Source organism: Triturus cristatus, chromosome 4_2 (assembly GCF_964204655.1).
Source record: "Triturus cristatus chromosome 4_2, aTriCri1.1, whole genome shotgun sequence".
Taxonomy (NCBI): Eukaryota; Metazoa; Chordata; class Amphibia; order Caudata; family Salamandridae; genus Triturus; species Triturus cristatus.
The window spans coordinates 364,235,877-364,255,439 of NC_140586.1; the positions used below are offsets into that span (position 1 = coordinate 364,235,877).

The 19,563-nt window shown below is 46.1% G+C and overlaps 1 protein-coding gene across 1 annotated transcript in view; it reads right to left on the reverse strand.

Moving 5' to 3' along the window:
* Positions 1–7,923: 7,923 nt before the first annotated feature.
* SOAT1 (sterol O-acyltransferase 1) overlaps positions 7,924–19,563 on the reverse strand; it is a 240,174-nt gene continuing 228,534 nt past the window's right edge. The window contains exons 15-16 of the mRNA XM_085601804.1: positions 19,320–19,465; positions 7,924–10,026 (exon numbers count right to left, since the gene is read on the reverse strand). Of these exons, the coding sequence (XP_085457930.1) occupies positions 9,970–10,026; positions 19,320–19,465 (203 nt within the window). The 3' untranslated portion in view covers positions 7,924–9,969. The remainder of the gene's footprint in view (positions 10,027–19,319; positions 19,466–19,563) is intronic.

Below are 19,563 nucleotides of genomic sequence, written 5' to 3' on the forward strand. Positions count from 1 at the left end.
GTATTACAGCTGCGCCCGCGAGTTGGCGAAATCCAGTAGAGGCGATATCCATCGCACAGTCTATAATTTCTGATGCAGACCGCTCACCCTCCAGTAAGATTTTCTTTGCCTCTTCCTTTGGCTCCTCTGGCAAGGCCGCAAGGTATGGAGCAATGTCTGCCCACATCTGCCTGTTATAACGTCCTAACAGTGCCAAGGAATTGGATGCACGCACTGTTAATGCAGACACGGAGAAGCGTTTGCCAATATTGTCCAGCCGTCTACCCTCTTTGTCCGGAGGAGCAGTCAGCAGAAGGGAAGGATTTTTTGATTTCCGCTGAGCAGCTTGTGTAATGACTGAGTCCGGTTTAGGATGGCCGGTCAGGCAAGCCGGAGCAGTATCTGGAGCCCTATATTTCTTATCCAGACGAGGTAATACTGGAGGCACAGAGGAAGGGTTCTGCATGATCTTAACACCCTGTTCCCATATGTAGTCTATAATAGGGATAGATCTAACGGATTTCTTAAAAGGCTCTTTAAAATCGTAGAGGAAACAATCCTGTTGGAGTGAGGGCATAGGTATTTGGAAGCGCTGCGCCGCTCTTTCCACTATGTTGTGAAAGTCTCCAATGTCCTCCGGAGGCGAGTCAGCTGTGGCAGGCACCGGAGAAGCTGGACAGGGAAGTATGTAATCATCCCACTTGTCACGATTAGACTGGGAATCTTGAAGTTCCCCTTCTTCATGTTCTTGCTCCTCCTCATCGTCTGTAGAAAGTGGAGGTGGTGATGTGACAGGCTCAGACTGTAAGCTCAACGGAGGAGATCGCGGTCTTGGTGTTGGAGACACAACCGGAAGCGGAGATGGTGCAGACATTGGAAACCTCTGCTTATAGTCCGAAATGAGGAACTTTAGGTCAGAGACCAGGGATGCAGGCAAACAAACCATGGGAGGTGGAGGCGGATGGCATTCCTCAGGAGAAACCGCCTGATCTTCTTGCCCTTGATCATCATAGTCCGAACTGTCTTGGTATTTAACGTGCCGTTGCGATGGACTTGTCGCCGTTCTGAACATACTGCCATCATCAGAGTCTTCTTCCTCCAAAAGATATGCTGGAGACAAGAGCTGGACTCTACTAGGGGAGGTCAGGGCCGGTGTCAGTGTACGTTTCGTGATCTTTAGGTGCACGTACGTACTTTGACTGTCAGAATCTGCTGTCACGGTCCCGTGGATGGTATAGTCGTCGACGGTGAAGCGTCGACGGGCACCATAGTAGATTGAGGTCTCGCCATCAGAGCAGTCGACGATTAAGGTTTCGTCGACAGAGCCGTCGTCGACGGAGTCCTCATCGACGATGAAGTAGATGTCGACGGGACAGTCTTCGACGACGCTGACGCAGTCGTCGGCGATCGCAGCGTCGACGGCAGTTTGGACGGCGACGATGTCTTCTTGATTTTCAGCGTAGACGAGACAGACCTACCGGCCGTCGACAATGGAGTTGTCGTCATCGATGTTGATAGGGGATGAGACGAGACAGAAGTGGAAACTGTCGTGGTCGACGAGGTCACATTCAATGCCGTCGACAGAGATCTCCTAGTCGTCGAAGCCACCGTCGACGAGGCCGTCGTCGACGGGGTGGAAGAAGGCTTTTTGATGGCATGAAGAACTTCCTGAGGAGAAACCTTCGCTGGAAGGGTGTTAGGAAGGACCTCTGAAGACTTGTTATGCACCTTCATTTGAGGTGGCTGCGACGAAGGGCCTGGAGAAGCCACCCGTGGTCTTTTTTGAGAGGACTGTGAAGAGATGGACGAGCCCTCACTTTCCTCAGAAGACAATACTGATTCTTTGTCTTTAAGCCTCTGCAGCCAAATTAAGAGGTGCCCCTCACGATCTTTAAGGGTCTTGGAGGAAAGGGTACGACATATCGTACAGTCCTTTGAAGAGTGGTTCGGATAAAGGCAGTAGAGACAATCTTTGTGTTTATCGTCCACATGAAGTCTCTTTTTTCCACAGGAAGCACAAGACCTAAAAAGGCCATTCTTCAGAGTATCTGCCATGAGGAACTGAAGAACTTTACCCAGAAGATGGAAAGTTGAAGCTAGAAACACTGGTAATCCAGAAACAAGGAATGCTGAGCAGAGCTCAGTGGAGACTCCCTTAGCACGACATGCGGTAGAAAATCTGAGGGACCAGAGCTCCTTCCAGGAAGGTTTTAGAGGGTGGTGATAGCGGATTGGCTACTCTCCAAAGTTTGGTCCTTTTTTACAAAAGGACGTGGATATGTTACTAAGGTGAGGCCTTTGGCCTATTACTCTATATGCCTACTGAGACATTACTTTATTTACGTACCGGGAACTCCAATCCCGACAACGGGCATGTGAATCTATGAAAGATACCCTAATACTGGATAACTGAGATATTCCTTGGGATCTTCAGCACAACCCAGGCTGCAGCATTATGCACCAAATGGAGTATCTTAAGTTTTTATCAAGGGAGACCCCAGTATAATGCATTGGCATAGTCCTGCCGAGATGTTATAAAGACATGAACTATCATGTTCTGGCAAGTGGCTGGAAGAAGGAACAAGAACTACCTCAAGAAGCACCAAAGTTCAAAACAAGTACCAACAAAGCTCTTCACCTGTGTTTTGAAGGACAAGTTGTCAAATTTTACTCTGAGGTTCTTAGCCACTGTAGTGGGAGTTGGGGAGATGGTGCAAAGCTAGGCCAAACATCCCCATCCCGTGGGGTACCGAAGACCAGTATCTCCATCTTACTCGTATTGCACTGGAGGTTATTCCGGCACATTCACTGGAACATAGCTGACAGACATGCTTCACATGGAGCATGTGCAAGTATGACTGAGCGACCATTTATTCATACCAGTAACAAAAAAAGATATGCTCTCTAACCATCCTGTGTTCGGCTGAGAGAATGTTCTATGGGATGCCACCCAATGGAGTGGATGCTACGACATTAGAATTATGAAGGGATGCCTAATTGTCATTGGATTGGTTGTCACACAAAGTAACCTGCACTTGGTTTTTTTTTGTGTCCACAAAATTACACGGGTAACTCAGCATCTAAGTGATTGCTTGGACTTAACTGCAGCAACATTAGGATGTCAACCAGTGTTTGAGACCAACATATAAGATCACTTTTGGCTTCTTGGGGGCTCTATACAATTGCACAGAATCTGGATTGGACAAGGGGCAATAACCTGCAGCTGCACTCAACGTAAGAAAGGTAGACCGCCAGAATGTGTAGAAGGGACCCAACCCCACCCTCAATAACCAGAAGGCCCAAGATCTTCAAGGCCAACATGAAGACTTCAAATGAAAGGGGGGTGTTAATTATCACAGGGTATGTGATGGCGCCGGTCATGTAACGTGGAATTAGCACAAACTAGGATAGTGAATGCGGTGCACCAGGTGAGGGAAAAAACCCTAAACCCTCAGTTCTGGACCTAGGTCCGACTATAAACAACAAGTCCTGTGCACACGCATGTGAGTAAATCAACAATATGAAACAATTTCCGTTGGTCAAGGACGAAGACAATAGTATTCTTTCTTTGACAAGTCAATTTTTTTATTGGTGTGTTGATTCGCAAACCAGCCAACACGTGTTTTGTCAGTGGGGTGTAAAACCCTCGACTTCTTTAGGGTTGAAAAGGAGTAATGCGAAACGTGGACCTCTCAACTGGTGATAATTCCGACCCAGTGGGTCCTAGTATTCTGCAACGATGGAGTGCTAATTCTCCTATCGGTAGCTCTGTGAATCTTATGGGTAAGGTAATTTAAGGCAAGTCTCTATCCTTTATTGTTCTCTTGAGAGTTACCAGACTGGTACTGGCGACTTACCGGCCAATTTACACATTATTTTTGATATCCCTGACAGGACACGAACTACTGGTGTTCATTTTTATCGCGCCGAGATTGATGAGGCCATTAGGTGAGCATTACACTGCACTATGTTCGACTACTGCTTTTTATAAGTTTTAATTGTTGATAGATATTGAGTGCATGGTCCTGCACTGGATGCTGCACCTAGACACTATAATCGTGTGAGCCATCACCACGGAATGCACACCCCTTTGAACACTTCGTGTGCAATGTTCACAAGGCACATTAGATACACGAGGCAAAATGCATGGGGTCTACAATGTATATAATGTTTTTTTACTCCATTTTCAATCTAGGTTCCGGGATAACGGTGGGACATTGCCCCCTTTACCATGATGTGGGAGGTAGGTTTCCACTCTCAATGTGTGTAGATAGCGTTTTCTTAAATCTAGTCCTGAAGAATTGCCACTGATCCTCCTGACAATAAAGGCAAGAAACAGGTCGACCTACTGAGAGTAGGACGTAGATATCTAGGCACATTACTCCTAGCTTTACGCCACTCCACATATTTTAATCAGGCAGCCTACCTACCACAATAAAGACTGACCTGTTTTAACTCACTCACACCACATCTACACTAGTATGCCCCTCACCCCCACTGCACCAACCGGAGCCAGCCCAAATGATGAAGCATGACACCTATCTTGCTGGGTGTGTGAGGGCTCTAGTTCCGAAGAGGGTCTTCCCCCTCTCGCCTTATCCACAGGACATTCATTTGTGCTCCTGCACTTAGAACCTAGAACCCCCCTAACCTTGCATATCCACATGCCCTTAGGAACTGCATACCCTTCCTTAATACATTGCCTTGGGCACGTATGCTGGACCTTGTAAAAAAAAGCCCTACTGTGCCCCCCCCCCCCCCCCCCGCCCCCCCCCCCCCCCTGCTGATTCCGGCTGAAACATTGTCCCATAATGCACGCTGGAGTGGGTGGAAGAAAAATGTGAATGACACAACCACAGACTAATGGATGAAGTCTGGCTGAAACACCTGTAAGTAACTAGGTTATACAAATAATTTTAATAAAATCAAAAGGTCCTATTTAACATAGACCTAAAAAAGTCTATCAGTCTGGCATGGGAGAAAGAAAGAAAAATTAAAAAGAGGAAGAAAATAGGAGACAAGAAAGCAAAAAAGAGAAGGTGAGATAGAAGTCAATAAGAACAAGTTACTTACCTTCAGTAACGCCTTATCTGGTAGAGACTATCTAACCGCAGATACCTTTCCTTAGAATAGATACCCAAGCAATACCTCGCCGGAGCAGAGACTGCACAACCAATGAGATTAGAAAGCCCTGCAGGACTGAATGGGCAAAGTGCCCGTCATGACGTTCCTAACAGTCCAGGTAGTAATGCTTGGTGAACGTGTGCAGTGAGGCCCACGTTGTTGCCTGGCAGAAATCCAAGACCACAGCGCGCTAATGCAGTGATTGCAGCCTTGGATCTGGTGGAGTGAGCCCCTAAGCCCTTGGGGGGGCTGTGGGGCTCTTTTGTACTGCTATCCCTTTTTTATTGCCATCACATAGCCCACTTAAAGTTGATCGTCCACCCGGAACTCGTGTGGTTAAAGTGGAATGAAAATGCTTTTTTTGTGGTCCAGACCATGGAGTTTCTCCTTTTTGGTGGGATGAGGTAGAGCAAAGAACGTAGGCAGGGTGATGCTTTGGCCTACATGAATGGATATTAAATGGGGGGGATAAAGAGCTCAATATTTAAAGAGGTCCTACGCCTATGCTCCTCCCAGATGTAAACTTACTAAACATCAAAGTAGGATTAGTTCCTCGTTAGAAAAGGGATCACAAGGATGGCCAATTAGGTCGCAGGGGGGCCAGAAGGTCAAATCTTAATGCCCTCACACACCTGTTGGGGTGTCATACATCATCATTGGACACTCCTTGTCTGGCCGGCACTGGAATGCCTGACAGGCCTAAGAGCTCTTTGTCGGAGATCTTTCAGTCCGAATACCAATGACAACGCCCTGGACCTTGCTAAGCAAGTGCGAGCCAGTTTGATTAATACGCACTCTTTGGCTGAGAGCCCAAGCAATGGGTGTAGTTTTAAATCCTCAATTACAAGTCTGTGTGTGTTGATCTATGATATAGTCCCGGACCACGCTGAGTATATGAGCACCAACTTCACCTATGTGCACCTTTGTACTGTGAGTCTCCACTACGGTTCACAATCGTCATGTACACGTTTGTGTAGGGCACCCCAGTCTATTTTAGACACACTTCACTTTCCACAAGATACACTTTATCACTACCCCGTCTCATGCATTCACCTAAACGGCATATTCAGATCAAAAGATCTGACAAAGAGCCTCCAGGCCTGTCAGGCATTGTAACGCCAGCCAGACGATGAGCGCCCAATGATGAAGCATGACACCCCAACAGATGTGTGTGGGCATTAAGATCTGACCTTCTGGTCCCCCTGCGACATAATTGGCGATCCTTGTGACTTCACTACATGGAATGGAATCACAACCTTTGGAAGCAAGGAGGCACAAGCCTGGAAAACAAGTTTGCCCAGATAGAAGGTGGTGTAAGGAGGCTGCGCAGTGTCCCTGTAATTTGCTGACCCTTCTGCCCGATGTTATAGCCACTAAAGGCAGTTTTTGTAGTCAAGAAGGCAATTATGGAGAGGCTCAAATGGTGCACACGAGAAAAGTGAGGACCTAGTTGAGGTCCCACAGAGGTATTATCAGTGGCATAGGGGGAAACATATGTTGCATGCATTTAAGGAAGCTAGTCACTACAGGAGACTTAAAAAGAGAGGGTTAGTCCAGCAAACGCAAGAACACAGAGCTGGGGAAGATAACTCTCAATTGATCCCAAAGCAGAGCCCTGCTGGGCCAAAGATAATGCCAACAATAGGACTTCAGATGCGGAGGCAGAAAGGGGGTCAACACTGTGGGGAGCACACCATGACATATACTTAACCCAACGGCAGGCAAATACCGACTTGGTGGAGGGACACCTGTGTACCAGAATAACATTACAGACTTCAGGAGGAAGGTCGAAAGCTGTCAAATGTCGCCAATCAATCTCCACGCATGAAGATGGAGAGTACACAGGTTTGGGTGCAGAACCCTCCTCTGTTGCTGTGACAAAAGATCCTTTTGAAGAAGCAGCCTGACTAGAGGACTGATGGTCATGCTCAACAGTTCAGGATATGAGACTATGCGCCCAATCCAGAGCCACAAGAATGTCTTGGGCCTGGTTGTTCCTGATCTTCTTGAGAACTCTGGGCAGGAGTGGCATTGGCGGAAAGTTGTACAGGAGACCGTTGCTCCACTCGAGAATAAGAGTCTCCGAGCGAGATTCGCCTTAGAAACTCCGGCATGTAAAATTGCCGACATTGCACGTTCTTAGTGGTGGCAAACAAATCTAACCCAGCCTCTCACCACCGCTGAAAGACCTTGCACCACTTCCAAATGGAGATGCCTTTCGTGATCAGCTAGGCATCTGCGGCTGAGTTTGTCCAAACTGGAGTTCAGAGAGCCTTCCAGGTGCAGGGTCTTTAGACAAAAGGGTCCACGACCCCACCCTGGCCTGTTTGTTGCAATACCACATGGTGGTGGCATTGTCTGTAAACACCTGCACCAGTCTTCCCTTGATCGCAGGAAGAAAGGCTTTCAGTGCCAAACGAATCGCCCAGAGCTCCAACAGGTTGATGTGGAGGTTGGACCTTTCCAGGCCACTGGGCCTGCCTCAAGAAAAAAAAAGAGCGGCTAATTGGTCACGGTGTTCAAAAGGGTCCATAATCCTTTTTAGGGAGGCAATGCCAGTGGCAGACAGTATTATCATGCTAGACATGCCATTGGTATTGCCTTCCCAAAATTGATTATGGACATATCTTTCATTGAAGACAGATGTGAACTCCCAACATCTGAATAAAATGAGCACCAATAATAAGAAGGGTTAACAGGTAGACCGAATAACACTATGTGGCTTGTAAAACTGACCTCACAATTCCATATTTCCCACCAATTTGAGCCCGATACCAAAGTCGTTCTCACCTGCTACCAGAGGACCAGATCACGACTAGGTTTATTTAGAGAAATTTTATTAACTCAACTTCATACAGATCATTGGCAAGTGCACTTTGTCAAAGGACGGCATAAAAATATCACCACATACATAGAGGGTCTAATGCACAAATATTTTATCCATGTTTAATACAAAATGTTTGGGGAAACAGTAGCTGTTGTGGCTGCATCTACTAGCATGGTCTAGAAAGTTTACTGCTGGCCAACCCTCACTACTCGCCAAATGGGCATTCTTAACGTTACTGCTAACTCTACAGGGCACTCTTGGTCTATCATAAATAGCCTACTGTGGGTCTACAGAATCCTGCTTGACTCCTAGTGAGTCTGCCAGCAGAGCACTCAGTAGTCCATGGACAATACATCAGGCAGGGTCCACATACTACAATGAGATGCATGTAGGAATTCTCAATTAGCTGTGAAGTTTCAAGTATTCTCCTGATATTTCTCCCTTATCATTCATACAAAAATTGACAAACATCAATATATAATCAGTTCTTGTTATTCTAACTGAAAGCTCCCAGTAAATAAAATCTGAGATACTAAAATTAAACAGAAAAGGCAGGCCAAACATCACCACAAGTAGAGTGTCAGCTGAATAACTACTTGAAAGATGTAATAACAGGAAGGGAGAAGTTCTGCTGGATGATGCATCTTCTTCAAAACACCAAATCCCAGGATAGGCTCCCCTTGAAGTAAATATGTTCTTCAAACGTTTTCTTGACAAGATGGACAGTGACCCGATCACAAAGTAATACCCTGGGGTGGAACCTATCGAAAAGCCACATCTATGCCATACATCCAGCCAGCCTTTATTTCCATAAAGCTATGGCCTGCAGTAGTCTTCTCCTAGCAGAAACCTGGATATGCCATGACTGACACTACACCCCAGGGATATCTCCCCCAGTAACGAAGGAATGCTCTGAGGTGTCTCATTGTGTAGATGTCAGCCATTCCTCCTGTGTAGTAAACCATGGCACAAACAGCTTTTCGATCATGACACCACCCCCCCAGGTCTTCTGGTCGGGAAGCCATTGCTCAGGAAAGCACCCATGTTAAGAAGCTACATATCAGGATGATTCTCCTAAGAAGTCTAACCATATTGTGGTCTACTCCTAGAGTAAAGTCAGGCTCATGAAGGAATACCGCACAACTGGTCAGTCCTCTGGGAGCCTGTAAAAGCCGCACTGCAGCTCTGGATTCAATGTCAAGAAGTCTCACTGCAGGGTACCGGTTATTACAGAAAACTTTTTTGGTAACAAAACAAAGTAGTTTGCACACTTGTCAATTAGAGAAAATGTTTGGTCAAGGACGGAAGAAATGCCAAGGGCATATTAGTGCACAAGATCTCCAGCTGCAACAAAGCCAGATACACTCAATAAGACCAGGATGTACAGTAATAGTTTGATGGGGCCACAGCCCTTTCACATATAAATGAAAAGTCTTTTTAACATTTGGAAAGCAGCGCCCATATCCAACTGAGAGAACACACAATGATTGATGTCGGCAGTGGCCAACTGTAGATCCTCCTTCAATTACAGCAGCAGGCACTGAAGATCTACAGGTGCAACAAAACTGAAGAGTTGGAAGAAATTCTGGGAGCACAGAAAAGGATTTGAAAGCAATGGAATATGATACAGGCCATCTCAAAGAGAGATGCAAGATCTTGGTCAGTCATAATGGAATATCTAGAATCTTTGTGAGGGAAAAAGGAGGTTGTAATGACACATTCATCATCGTTGGAGTCTTGGTCCATTTGACACAGTCAGATGTTTGGACATAATGAAGAATGTACATCAGCATTTCTATCTCATGGAAGCCCATGTAACCTTGGCTTGCTGTCAAACTATCTGGAAATGTGCTTTGTGGCTTAAATGTTTAAAGCTGGGTCTGGTCAAGATAAGCCATCCAACCAGAGCGCTCGTCAGAAGCTTTCGGTAACCTGAGCATCATCTATTCAAACTTTTTCTCTTTTTAAGGTAAAACATGGTTTGACTCCAACATCTGGATCTGAAAAACGAAGCACAACCTCATGGCTCAATGCAGTGTCTAAAGTTGAGGCAGACAGATCCAGGAGCGAGGTTTCACATAATCCAGAAATGTAGGCTGCAAAGAAAAGAAAGAGAGTCAGTGCAGAAGGTCTATGCCAAAGTACAAAGCTAGAAAAATAAGACACCCTATTATCAGCTTATGCAGGGAAGACATTTCCCCCATACTCCCTCAGTGCATACTTAAATGAGAAAGTGGGACATTTTCCACAGTTTGTAGAAGGTCAATGTGCACGATGCACGTTACTGCGTGCTGTGGCAGGGAGAGGTATTTGCTTAGGTTGTACAGTGTGCGAGGAGGGGCTGTGGAAATCGCAAATAATCTGTTAGCATAAGCTGAAACCATCTTGTTTGTGGCACCCATTTTGTCAGCTATGTAATTCTTCCATCCTCTGCTGCTATTATTTTTCCCTGCCTGTGCTGTCTATTTTAGTTAACTTCCTGACTCAGCTAAAAGCAATATGCATGCTAAAGAGTGTGTAGCTACCAGAACACCTTGTCTCAGACTCAATTGTCAATCTCTTAGTGCTGCCATAAGCACTCCTGCTCCCCCTCCCACTTTGCTGACTAAGTGATTTCCCATTTGCCCATGTTTGTCGGTAGTTATCCCTGTGTAGGCCTGTACCTTCTATTTGTAACTACATGCTTACCAGTGCAGAAAACTCTGTATAAAAGCACCATGGTCTGTGTATTCAAGTAACTACCTCCTGGAACACTTGAGGGTGTTGTATGGACGTGGTCTCCCTCATGAGTGAATAAACTTGTTCTTTGAATTCCAGCTTCAATGCCAATCTTTTGGTTAGTTTAAGGACCCGTGGACAGATCAGGGTGAACCCCTGCACCGGTGGGACCCTAAAAAGGCTCATTTCCACGGTTTGGCGCCAGACTCGTGGGGCTCATCGGAGACGCGGCCATCCGAAAGAGTGGTCTTGACGGAGGACAGGAATTTTACTGAGGAGGTACCCTGCACGAGGAGACCCTTTGTCTTTGCAGACCGATGTGCTTTTCTGGTTTTCCCGATCTGACCCTCCAGGTGGTGGCCGGTCCCGACTGAGATCTCCTTTGGCGTAAGTATTGCAGTGACCATTTGGTCGACCCAGAGCTTGGCAGGTGGAGGTTGGAGACTTTGGTTTGGTAAGGTCGCTGAAGCGACACTCTTGTTTTGGATTTGCTTGGCCAAGATTCTGGTTTTGTTTATTTGTTTATCGCAATAAACGAAGGCAGGTAATGAGGAGATTTTGCTTTACTTTGGATATATTTGGGATAAATAATATTTGACTATAATATTATATTTGATTATAATATTTTTGGCATGCCTGCTCCTAGCACACTTCGTAGAAAGTGTTGCTGTCTTGGAGGTACCAATATGGATCTAGAAAGTAGTCAGCCGGCTCCCCTAGAGGGGACACCCAATAGGTTTATGTATATTAAATATGGTATTTCTTCCATAATGTATAGTACACTGTGGAACAAATATACGAAAAAGGATCCTGATCTACGATGGCCAGTAAATGGGTCATTTGATTTAAAAAAGATTTAGTATGTTGAGCAGTGTGTTTAAACAAAAGAGTCGACAAAATATGTTTGATTGTGTACGAATGTGGGAGAAAGAAGTGAATGAGAGAGTGAGGAGAGAAGAAGCTATAGCAGAAAAACAGCGCAAATCGATTTATGAAAAAGCATTGGAATTAATAAATAAGGAAATTAAAGAAATAAAAGAGAAAGAAGATAGGGAGCGTCACTTAGAGGTAACTGGCCAGTACCCTGTTAGGCGCCCCATTTATCCCATACTTAATAGACCTCAATATGATTCTATTTTGTTAGACAGACCTCCGCCCCTGTATAAATTCGCTAGCGCTCCTGAGAATAAAAGGTTCTGATGAGGAGCATTTTTCTTCAGAAGTAAAAGATGAAGATAAGGAAGTCAGACGGACAATTCGCTCTACTTTAACTAGTGAACGTAAGGCCACTCTTAGATCCGCTGCCCGTAAAGCAGCTCGTGGGAGTGCCTCCACTCCAGAAATTCTAGCAATGGTTCAGCAATGGACAGTTTTAGAGCAGTTATATTTTGTAGAGATCTTTACTTGGGAAGGAATACTACGCTTTAGAAAACATTCTGGTGCTCTAGAGCCCTCCGATATAAATTCTGAATATAAACAGTTAAGTGATGCCACCTTTCTTTCTTAATAGGTGTCCGATCTAAGTAGGTAAGTGATTAAATTGTGCGTTGACGCATTCCGTTTGCGAGAAGAGAAAAAGACAGTTGGTAAAGCTACAGCTGAGCAAACAGTTCAGATCCCAGAGCGGCAAAAAGAAGCTACAGGGACAGATAAAGACACTAGTAATCCTGTAGTTACTGTAAAACCGATGCGTGAAGCTGCGCCTTTGTATGATCCTCCAAAGGAAGCGGGAACAAGTGCCGATAAAACTTCAGATAATGCGAAGGGATATTTTATTTATAATTGGGTCTATACACCTTGGAGTTGAGTAGACGTTACGGCTCTTTTAAAGCTGCTTTGCCTGATCCGTGCAAAAATCCAGCTGCTTTTTATGAAGAAGTAGAAGGAGCTATTAACTCCTGCACTATGACGTTGCCTGATATTGACATGTTTTTGGCCTTATTTTACCCCCCGATATGTGGAGATCAATTCGGAAGGTAGATTATAATGTAGCTTATGGTGATAGTTGGGTCATTTAGAGGAAATGGATGCTGATAGAGAGCCTGCGCAGAAACCACAACAGATGATATTAGATAGTCCCAAAGCCATTGTAACCAAGTTGAAAACTCTTATGCCCCCTAAGAAAATAGAATAGACTACATTAGCGTCTTGTAAGCAGAAAGCGGATGAGTCCGTTTCTGATTTCTTTACACGATTTGAAGAGACATTCCATGACTTTAGTGGGCAGTCGTTGACAGATGACACAGGTAAGCATCTGTTCGTCGACAAATTTGTCGCTACCATGTTGCCAGAAATAGCTAGTCGCCTAAAGGCCAGTGAGAGTTCAAGGACTACGTCTTCCCCGGTCTATCTCTTGACTATGGCCCAGTATTATGAGCGACAGGAATTGGAAGCAAAAGGCAAGGAGGATAAAAAGGTTAAGGATTGAAAAACGAAAGTTATGTTGGCTCAAGTCTATGGTCTCTCATTTAGAGGCGGTAGTACAATATATCGCCCTGGTGTACCCCCTTTCCCTCGAGCAATTTTGTCTTCTGATCAGTGTGTGTATTGTAAAGAGATTGGACATTGGCGTTCTAAGTGCCCCCATTTGCGAGGTCAGCAGTGTCAGCGGGGTTGAGGAAGTATGAGAGGCTGCTCGGGGGACACAGGAAATAGGGGAGGCATGGATAATCATAGCAGAATTGAGGCAGTTGAAAACAATCCTAATTCTTTTAATACCTTTGATAGGCGAAACCAATACCAAATGTCTGATTATTTGGCTGATGGTCCTAAGGATTCTGATTATGCATAGGAATGCCTAGGATGGGGTAAGGAACCGGTTGAGGTCCCAGCAGATCAGAGGGGTCCCTAAGTCGTTGCAAACATCTTGGGTTCTACTGATCGCTTTCTGGTTGATACAGGAGCTACTCGTAATGCTCTGTCTAAACAAATGGTTCCTAGGGCTCCCTGTCTGGTACAATGATAACATCGATAGGATTCGATGGGACACCTTCCCTTAGACCACTGTCACACCCACTTGCATTTAGTCTTGATAAATTCACTGCTACATGTCCATTTTTGCTTTCCCCTAACACGCCGGATAACATCGTGGGTATCTGTTATGTTAGGTGATATTTGTAGAGCGCACTGACACCATGGGTTTCCTGGCGCTAAAAAAGACCGAGGAGAGGCTGGGGGACCAGAAGAGACAGGAATTAGCCAGGTAGAGAGAAAAGATAGGTTTTAAGCAGTTTCCTGAAATGAAGAAGAGAGCCGCTGGATTTGATGGATAAGGGAAGAGGGTTCCAGAACTGAGGAGCAAGGTTGGAAAAACGGCATCCGCCAAATTTGTTGGTTTTAAATTTAGGGGCAACAAGCAGGTTAAGGAGGGCTGAGCGTAAATTGCGTGTAGGGCGGTGAGGGTTGATGAGAATCGTCAGAAAAGCAGGACTGGGGCAGTGGAGAGATTTGAACGTGAGGCAGCCCAGCTTGAATGCCGCCCTTTGTTCTATGGGCAGCCAGTGCAATTTATGTAGCAGAGGTTTGGCCGACTGCCATCTGGGAGAGTTGTAAATTAGACGGGCTGCTTGATTCTGTACAACCTGGAGACGGTGCAACAGGGATTTCGGGAGGCCGTAGTACAAGGAGTTAGAGAAGTCCAGACGGGAAAGTACCAGGGAAATGACTACCTGGATAAGAGCGGCAGATGATAGTAGGTGACTCACTTTGCGGATTTTACGGAGCTGGAACATACAAGAGGAGATCACAGTGCCCACATGAGGTCTGAGAGAAAGTTCGGCATCGATGGTCACGCCTAGGCTTTTTACTGATTTCAGAGGGACCGGGGGAGGGCCAAAGTTAACAGGCCAAAACTGTGGGCCCCAATAGGAGGGGCCAGAGCCAGGGAGGAGAAGCTCCGTTTTGCCGGGGTTTAATTTTAACTGATTGCAGTCCATCCACTCCTGGATGTGTATCATGGTGGAACGGAAGTTGTTTGCAGCGTCCGGAGAATCGAGTGGAAAGATGATCTGCAAGTCATCAGCATAATTAAACACTGTGACGTCCCAGTTGTGAAGCGAGTGGATTAGGGGACGGAGGTAAAGATTGAACAACAGAGGTGACAGGGCAGAGCCCTGAGGGACCCCACAAGTGGTGGAGGTTTTGGGCGCAGTGTAAGGACCCTGACGGACAGCTTGTGTTCTGTCGTTCAGAAAGGACTGGGTCCACTGCAGGGCCGGACCCCGGATGCTCGCCTGCTCGACACGTTGGAGAAGGATGTTATGATCAACCGTGTCGAACGCGGCGGACAAATCCAGGAGTATAAGGGCCTGGGGGATCCCTATATCGGCATTCCGCCTCAGAGTGTCCAGAACTGCTAAAATAACAGCCTCAGTGGAGTGGGCTGGCCGAAAGCCAGCTTGGTTGGGCTCCAAGTAACCGGAGGTCTCGATGAAGCTGGAAAGACACCGGGTGACGTGAGCCTCAATAAGTTTGGAGAAATAAGGCAAAAGCGAAATAGGGCGATAGTTAGTGTGTTCCGCGGGGTCCAAACCAGGTTTCTTCAAAAGCGGCACCAGAATGGCCTCTTTGAAGGAGTTAGGAACGCTGCCAGTGCTGAGAGAGCCATTCAATAGGGGTAGAATGCAGTCGGGTAATTTGAGGCAGACGTCCCGCAGGATCGAAGGGGGGCAGCAGTCGTTGGGGGAACCTGATTTTACCCGGATTGCCAGATCAGCTAGTGAGGTGGGATTGAGGAGGGGAAAGTGAGTGAAAGTAGAAGAGTTGTTCAAAGGAAGGACTGGGGGAAGTATCAAGGAAAGGGGGGGAATGGAATCCTTAATTTTATTAATTTTCTCGATGAAGAAAAGATTGAGGGCATCACAAGTCTCTTGAGTAGGGGTCTGACCCGGGAGGGTTCTATCATCCGCAAAGGTTGAATGTCACAGGAAGAACACCAGACGGCAAACTTTTCACAGCGACCCATATATACAATGTTTATGGAAGGACGCCTGGCTGCCAGGATGACACCAATATCTTCAAGGGGGGTGGGGGCAGGGAAATCGAAGACCATCAACTGTCACTGTTCAAACTATTAAAAAAAAAAAACAAAAAAAAAAAAAACACACACCTCTTTAACCCCTTCAGTGCCACGCCCTTTCCCCCTCCTGTGCCGGGCGTTGCACTAGTGGGTGGGGTTCATGACGAGATAGTCTCGTCATGGGCACAGCGCAACCGTGCTCCATGACGAGACTCTCTCGTCATGGGCACTGAAGAGGTGAAGGCCAAGTCGCCCTTCGCCCCAGAGAGGCAATAGACATCAAAGGGGTTGACCATTAGCGATTGATGGACATCATTAGAAAAGACAGCGGAGCAAATCCAGGTATGGCGCTGGAATACTACACTGGTTGCGATGGTCCTGCCCAGACAGTCAGTAATGTCTTAGCCAGAGCGAGGGAGTGCTTCACTGTGTCCTGATCATCTTGGATAAGCCACTATATAGTTTAGGCAAGATGTCATCTGGGACAGCTGGAAAGATGCCCACCATTCTGTCCCACAATGCATGCAAGCAAGCAGCTAGTATTGACTGACCGGAAGGCAAGCCTGGCAGATGAAAACATCAGCTTAGCGAATGTCTCCATGCATTCCGACTCAGTGTGGTGGGTTGGTCGAAAACGCATTGGGGTTAAGGAAACTTGTGAACGTTTGCCTCCTATTAACTAAAGGGCAAAATCCTGGTGGCTCAGGAGCCCATCAGTAAACCTTTGTGACCATAACCAGGTTAGGGAAAGATAAAACAATATTCAGAGAGGTATCCGGGCCACTGACATCCTGCAAGTCTAAAAATAGAATAGGTTCTCGTCATCATATGGGGTGTCATCAGCATCATCGTCACCTTGTAGTTGTAAGGTTTAAGGACCTGAATGTGAATAAAGACAGGACTGTGGTTGTATTTGAGCTTCAGAGTCTGCTTTTGGCAACGAGATTTGGGCTGGCGACATCGATTGTGGCACCGAACGCAGTGTCAGAGTTGCACTGGTGCTGGTTGCGCTGCGCTCAGAGAAGGAGCCAGCCTCGGTTCGAAGTTGAGTGGCATGGTCTGCATAAGGGATAAATCTGCCGGCGACAACCAGACTGGAGGCCGCCTTAGATCCTTTGAGCACAAAGGGGCGACAGAGGGATCTGAATGATTACCAAATATCTTAGCAAGGGCCAGTTTAAATTCTTAAAGTTTTTGTAGCATCGCTGATGACCCGGAGAGTTTGTGGCATATCGGAAGCTGCGTCGGAATCGTGGCAAATTGGGGAAAATGAATACACAGCCTGAAGATACATTGGGGAGGGGTGTGGGCAAGAGGGGGTTGCGTTACTTCAAATGGTGGGTGTGACGGAGCGACAAGGTATGGATCTCTTATGTTTCTTTCATTTTTCTGACCTATCTGAGCTTCAGCGCTTAAACCATGAACGATCTCAAAGTGGGGATCAGCCATGGGATCTCGTCCACGCCCTCAACCGAAACTGGGTCTTTTTGCTTTAGAGTTCCGCGATGGCAAGTATGGCTTCACGGTCACAGATGGCCTTGCTGTTCATTTTTGCAGAGCAGTCACACATGCCAGAATCTTGCCAGGAGCTGTGACACCATTGACAGAAATTGTGGGTGTGCATCAATGACGCCTGGCAATGGCAGTCCCTACATGGTTTGAGCCATATTGTTTTGCTGGGACATGTGCCTTGAACACTGGATACATTTGGGGAGAGAATTTCGGACAGGTTTTGAAGGAGGTCCGGATCCATGTGGGAAGGCGCAGAACAGATGTCAGTGTGCAGAAGTGGCAAGATTATGACATCTGAAGCAGGGTGGACCCTACACAGAGCTGCATGACCCCACCTGCAGTTGCACGGGGGATTGCTATAAAAAAATTGTCCTGATACAGTTGCGCCTGGGGAAATTCACATAAGGAATCTGCAGTTGAAATCCTCTTATCACAAGCAGTCATACTCGTACAGCAAGTGTAACTGCATCACAGTTATTCACACTCCTACTGTACGAGTTCCACTGTATCACAGTGTATGACTGCATCACATTATTCACCTTCAAGACAAGCATTTTGTCGTTATGTTAATATAGTGAGAAACTGATGCAGTAAAACTCACAATAAACTAATATGACCGCATCACAGTTATTCACCATATTGACAAGAAAATGCTTAAGTGTTTTGGTTAGCTTTGTAGCATGTAAAATTACAGAGATGTAGCTCTATCACATACATAAATGATGACAATTAACTTTAAAAACATCTATAATAAAAATGGCACACACAAGCACAGCGCAGAACAGCTCTGCAATAGAAGTCTTCCAGCGTTCACTGAAGAGAGTGCCTTGTACAACTCTAAAAACATTTGCGGTGGACACCTGGAGATTTGTAGCAGAAGAGTGAGTTTAGTCGCCCATGCTTCTTTTTGGAGCACCAGGCTTTATTTATCCCACCCTCAAGAAGAAGGGGAGGCCCTGAGACTTAAACAAACCCCAGAGTGCGGTTGATGAAGAGCCGAGTCCGGCTGATTCTCAGATAGTTGTCCAAGGAGAATCAGATATTAGTTATAAATGGGCATAAGAACGCTCATTAGGTTATTGACTTGAAACAGTCAGAACGCCTACAATTCAGGAAGGATTAACTATATGGACTGTTCAAATTTAACCAAGAATCACGCCACTTGTATAAAAAAGGAATTGCGCAGCACCACAGAACACCCATGAACTCCCAAGCTGTCTCTAGTCCCTCTAGTCCCCTGTTGGGACTTACGAGCAAGCATTCAAAAAGGTTCCTAGACTGCCACACAGTGGCAAATTAGGAACTTGACAAGTCCATGCCCCTAGATATCCCAGTCCAATCAAGTTCATGAGTAGTGGTGCACACGACAGCCTGCACATCAAACATGTATGCCTAAGCATTTCACTATAATAAAGGCATTACCAAGAAAGTAGTGCTATCTCGGACAGCCATGCCCATATGTGTACCCGGCCTGTGTACTGCACTTATTTACGGATGGTCTGCCCCAAACATCACCGAGAGAAGTGCTGCTCATAGACAACATCATACTAAAGGGAATGCAATAGCCATCCCCAATCTCTTAATGGCACTATGAAGCAGGTGTGAACTAGTGTGATCACAGTTCACTGTTGGTGAGGAATTGTAAGGCACGCGTCATTACTGCGAGATACAAGAGCTATGGATTCTGGTAAAGAGTAACCTCTTACAGGGACAGAAAAACATGGTGAATAAATTAATCTAGCCGCTTGCTCTCCCTTCCCCAGTGGGAATATCACAGCAGTAAAAGCAGTTTCAGCAAACCATGAGTTGAGGACCCCTTTCCAGACTGCAGAGTTGTAGGGGAACCCGGTACTACTATTGTTTCCTAGGGCCTGTTGCCCTTTCATTTGGTGGTGTTAAGTTGAAACCCTTGGCAGGATCAGAGAAGTTAACTAGCAGGAACCCTGCTGTAGCAGACAAAGGATGATGCTCAGCATCTCTAAAGAAAATATTATATATTTGAAAACATTTTAACTATTTCATATGGGACACGTAGGCAAAGAACATTAACAAACTGAAAACACAGCAGCTTCTCAAATGCTCCTACTTAGTCATTCTCTTCCACACCACATCTCTACCCCTCCTTCTACCACCATCACTCACATTGGTTACAGGACAATGCCTTTGGGCATACCACTCCTGCGAGTAGAGGCAGATAAGAACGCCTTGCCCAAGGAACAGCGATGTCCACATCACTACATTCCAGATCGGCCCATTCCGTCGGTCGTGAAGAATGAAATTGAAGAGCACTGTGGAGGGGAAATCAATAATGGGAGTTAGATCATTATGGTTATGCTTAAAAGGTGAACAAGGGAAAGAGCCACACTTTTGTCCTACTGTATTTCCC